The 5,338-nt window shown below is 36.5% G+C and overlaps 1 protein-coding gene across 1 annotated transcript; it reads left to right on the forward strand.

Moving 5' to 3' along the window:
- The first annotated feature begins 3,309 nt into the window (after positions 1-3,309).
- LOC110925078 lies at positions 3,310-4,995 on the forward strand. The gene is made up of 2 exons (XM_022169047.1): positions 3,310-3,504; positions 4,759-4,995. The coding sequence occupies exons 1-2, from the start codon at positions 3,310-3,312 to the stop codon at positions 4,993-4,995; spliced, it is 432 nt and encodes a 143-aa protein (XP_022024739.1).
- Positions 4,996-5,338: the final 343 nt, after the last annotated feature.

The raw sequence follows: 5,338 nt of genomic DNA on the forward strand, positions 1-5,338 counted from the left end.
ACTTGCTGGATTTGGCTTTGAAGCACTGTGGTCCGACCTGCACCACTTATTACCAACAATTTTAGAATTTTCATTTCTTAATTTTTTAAAAATTTTCTTTTGATTGAATGAACGATCTGATGAATTTTTTTTTATCTTTTTGAACAATTTTCTCATTTTTAATTTTTTGATTCTGTTCTGCTTTCTTCTTCAAAGGTTTTTGCTTCGAACATTCACCCTTTTCAGTTGATTGCAGAACAGTTTTCTGAAATTTTTCCTTTTTATCATCAGATTTTTCATCACAATCTTTAACTTTGACAGAGTCAAAGTTTGTGACACAGTCACTTATTGGAACTGAATTGATCGGTTTTGGACAAGGAATATTCAACTTGTCAGATTTAGTCGCAAAACTGATCAATTTCTTTTCAAGTTCATCAATCTTGATCCTTGAACTCTTAGCTTCGTCTTCAAGCTTAGATATTCTTTCAAGATGAGACTTGATTGAATTTTCATTTTCATTTTTCAAATTTTCAAGAACAGATTTTTCATTCATCAAAACTTTTATCTGTTCCTGAAATTTTGATTCACTCGCTTTCAAGTTTTTGTTTTCCAGCTTGATCCAGAAATCCTCATCTTCTGACGATTTCTGTTTGTTTTCAAAAACCTTTATATTTTCTTTCAACTTCCTGTTTTCAAATGTCAAACTGTTCAAACCATCCAACAGTTTGTCATTTTCTGCCTTCAACTTCTCACAACTTTCTTGATTCAAAAAAATCTGTTTTTCATCAGCCTGCTTCTCTTCTTTCAACTTCTTGATTTCTAATGCCAAACTTTCCGCGTCTTTGACAAGTTTGTCATTATCCGTCTTGAAGTTGTCGCATTTTGAGCATGCTGATGCAGAACTTGAATAATCAGACTTTACAAATTCTTCATTCTTTGAAGTATCCTTTGTTTCCTTCTTGTATGTACCTGCACAAACAATTTTTACAAAATCAAGAGGTTTTAAATTTTCATCAATATAACATCCTCTTTTATAATCATATCTCATGTTATGTTTTGCACCATAACATATACAGATTCTCTTATCAATCTCAGTAATCACATCCAAATTGATTTTATCTAAATTTCCCAGATTCAGTTTTTTCTAGATTCTCTTTTACTCTATTCATCAATATCTTCTTTTCATCGAGATTTTTATAATAACGTTTTTGAAGTTTATTGATGAAATCAGATGGATGCAATTTCGAGAATTTAGGTTTTTGTTTTAACTCCTTTAAAACATCATCCCATTCAGCAGGTAAAGCAGCCTCCAACTTCAATATCTGCTCAGTATCTGTCAAATTTATATCAAATGATTTTAACTTCTCTATCATGTAATCGAATCTTTTTTCCATCTCTTTCAAACTCTCATTCTGTTGACAAGAAAAATTTTCAAGTCGAAGAGTCCAAACATGTTTATCATCTTGATTGAAAAACCTCGTACGATATCTCCCAAAATCATTTATCTTTCCAACAAACTCATTCTCCTTTTCGTCAAATTTCATCGTCATTTTTCAAAATATCCAACACGTATTAGTTGACTAATAAGCGAAACAACTGTTGATCAGATAAGCGGTCCGAGTGAGTTTCAAATAAGCGGTCTGAGTTGGATGAGCACAAGGGCGGTCCAACTATTGTCCTTTTGAGCGGTCCAAAATCTTGTTCAGATAAGTGATTCAAACCACTAAACCAAATCAGCGGTCCAGCTACTGTTCGTTCGAGCGAGTCAAAGATTATCCGTTCGGATGAACGATCCAAGACCTTGTCCCTGATTTGTACAAATAAGCGATCCAGCAGTGTCCGAAAGAGCGGTTCAACTCCTGTTCGAACGAGCGGTTCCAACAGTTGATTTTGGAGCGATTCAAGAGTAATCCGACCGAATGAGCGGTTCTCAATTCGTCCGGATGAGCGGTTCAAGAGTCCAATTTACGAGCGATTCAAGTCAATTGATCGAAAAAGCGGTTCAAGCAATGTCCGTTCGAGCGGTTCCAGACCAAAATTTCGAGCGGTTCCAGACCAAATTTTCGAGCGGTTCCAGAACAAGTCAAAAACACGGTCCACTTTCAAACATCATTTTGACCCCTAAAAACTTCGAATTTTAATCTGAAATTTTCCAGGGTTTGTCTAAACACAATTTCGCACAATCTGTGAAAAATTGATCAAATTCCGACCGTGAAATCTTTCCGAATCAAGAAAAGAAGGTGTAGAAGTGAGAATTTCGAGCGAAAATCGAGCTAAACAGCAAGAACTCTTCCTCCTGAGCTCTGATACCACATGTAGGATCGTTTCCTTACCCGATGAGTCGATCAGAAGAGGTCTTAGACTAATCCAGAGGCGGAATTCATTGAATTAGTCTTCGTAAAGCTTGATTTCACACTTTAACGTCTCCTGTATTTATTATATGTCAATTTACACGTTCGTGGAGACAATCAGACAGGGCCTATCCTTTACACCTTGGAAAACACACACTTCACTACTCTGTCTCTTGGAACCGCCCATATGACACCTATATATAGGAGTCAGGAATCGCTCATATGGTCAAGTCCATATGAGCGAACCTACCAATTGACATATGGGCGATCCACATTGATTGCCACAAAAGCGGTCCGACTCATTTACCCTATAAGCGGCCCTAAAACTCTAAACACATATACAATACGAACAACCATGTCCTAAGACTCGAACTAAGATGTAGTCGACAGACAACTGCACCAACATGAGGGGGAGCTTAGTTTTGTAAGCATGCTTTGTAATCTTTTAACTTAATTGTAATCATTCAGCTCAAAGTAAAGCAAGTGTTTATCAAAACTATTTTCTCTTTTGATTGTGTTTACAAAGTTTGTTGTCCATTTCCGCTGCATTTAAACTCTGTTCATTTCTGTTGATTTGTTAAAATTATACAAACAAACTCAATCATGACAGCCTCCGATCCTAACATGGTCCTATTGTCACACATCTAAGTCCTAGACCTCAAATCATTGTCCATTATTCCTAATATACCCCTGCACCACACATGCAAAGCACTGCTCACTTTGCACACCATATAATCACTGTTCCAATACAGTAGTCCAACCCACTGTTCCTCAGATACAATATGTTCAAACCCCAGCTCCTCAGGTTCAAGTGCAAGCAGCACCACAAGCTGCCCAAACCTCTACTCAGGTAGAAACTAGTCAACAAAGCTTTTTCACACAAGGCTTTGTTGATTGGAGTAGCTTACCTGATGAACTTACAGATGAAAATTTTGCCCTACTTTCCAATTTTGAAAAGAAACTTGATGATTTTTGTTTTATGGCACTAGAGACAATACAGGAAGGGGTTAAGTCTGAGGAAGTGGAGTCCAATTCTGATGAGGTTTGTGATAACGTTGAAACATCTATTTCAGAAGAAAAGGTTGGTGAAGAACTGATGAAACCTCTGTCAAACCCATGGGAGTCTAGTGTTTGTGAAGGAGAATGTGATTGTACCATGATGGTTGCTGCTAAGGTATCACCTCAAGTCCTTAAAGACTTATGTTCAGAAAAAATGTATCATTGCTTTTGCTAACATTAAAGAGGTGAATGAAAACCTTAGGAACAAGATCTTAGATGATGAAATACAGTTTGAAAAACTTGCAAAAGAGTTAAAACCAAAACTATTTGAAAAACAAATGAAATATGCAGTCTCAAACATGAATCAAGCATAACCAAGGATCAACTCCAAACTATGATAGAAAAATATCATAGTTGTAAAAAGGAGCTTTAGTCTACCCAAATCACATGTGAAAAATGGGTAGAATCCTGCAAAGGTTATGAGTTAATGTTAGAAAAATAGATCAAAAGCAATGTGAAATTTGGCATAGACTTCCGCAAAAATGACCAAGTAAACATTGCTGTAAATGATTCTGGTTTGGTTGAAATCATTCCCACAAACATGGCTGGTCAAGAAATTAAAGTTACAGATCAAAATAGAAAGAAAATTGTTTTGAAAACCTTGAAGGATCCTCGACTTTTGAGTAAGTTGAAAATTACCAATTCAAACCAACATGGTCAGATGAGTGTGACATTCTTGAAAATTTTAAGCCAATGGACTTCTCAACCATTGAGGGTATGAAAGCACCTAAGGTGAAAATCATTCCCTTAAAAGACCTTCCAGCAGATGTTACAACATATGTTGACAAAGAGGCTGAAAAGGGAAAAAGAAAGAGAAGATCAAAAACTTGTTTTGTGACCTATGTGAAAAGAAAAATCATGTTACTAAAAACTGTTTTATTTTAAAAGCATATGACATAAACAAAACAAGTGTGACACCTCATTGCACTATCTGTGGCAAGAAAAATCACAAAACTCAAGAGTGTGTTTGTCTCAAAAATTTTGATGTCAAAAGAAATGAGTATAAATCAAAAACACTTGAGAGTCCACAAAAAGGAAAGTCCAAACAGATTTTGATCCTAGTCCAAACATCTGTTACCAAACAACTGAATGCAAGCTCTGTTCCTAGTGAGGTTTAGGTAACATATGCACCACCAGTAAACCAATTTCCAAGAGGATATGGCCAACCACTTTACCAAAGAGTACCACATCGTTATGAGGCCTACAAAAGACCTTCAAAACCAAGAGTGAACAAGCATCCCCATGGTTACAACCACTTGACAGGAAATGGTCCACAGCAGATGTTTCAAAAATCTGCTCAAACCACTGACCATTCTCCTTGAGTTAAGGCTGGACACTCACCAAAACTAATTTGTTACTGGATGTGCAGGGAGCTTCTACTTTCCTTGATAGTTTATGGTATGTAGATAGTGGAGGCTCCAGGCACATGACAGGATGTAGAACCCTTCTCAAAGGTTTCATAAAAAATGGATGGGGCGATATATCCTTTGGTAACAACTCAAAAAGAAAGGTGTTGGGGTCAGGGATGGTCCAAGCAAGGAAACTCAAGTTTGAACATGTCAATCTTATTGACAATCTTATATTTAATCTTCTTAGTGTATCATAAATGAGTGACAAGGGCTATGTGTCATTCTTTACTAAGGAAACTTGCAAGATAGCCGGGAACAAAACACAGTTTGTTGCTCAAAGGAGTGGCAATGTGTATATGGTTGATATGTTGAAAGATAATCCAATGTCTGATGCTTGTCTATTCTCAGCTGCCTCTACCAAAGAGACAGAACTATGGCATAGAAGACTTGGACACACAAATCTCAAAACTATCACCACACTCTCAAAACAAGGTCTTGTAAGGGGCCTTCCACCAAAACTTTTCACATATGATGAACGTTGTGTTTCCTATTTAAAAGGTAAACAACATAAAAGTTCATTGAAATCCATTGATGAGTCCA

This window comes from Helianthus annuus, chromosome 17 (genome assembly GCF_002127325.2).
Source record: "Helianthus annuus cultivar XRQ/B chromosome 17, HanXRQr2.0-SUNRISE, whole genome shotgun sequence".
Classification (NCBI taxonomy): Eukaryota; Viridiplantae; Streptophyta; class Magnoliopsida; order Asterales; family Asteraceae; genus Helianthus; species Helianthus annuus.

What these genes read in the sequence shown, in the direction of transcription:
- LOC110925078 (XM_022169047.1), top strand. Translation starts at nt 3,310, where the DNA reads ATGGCACTAGAGACAATACAGGAAGGGGTTAAGTCTGAGGAAGTGGAG. An exon ending in CCATGATGGTTGCTGCTAAG is followed by an intron (nt 3,505 to 4,758) that starts GTATCACCTCAA and finishes CTGGATGTGCAG; the next exon opens with GGAGCTTCTACTTTCCTTGA.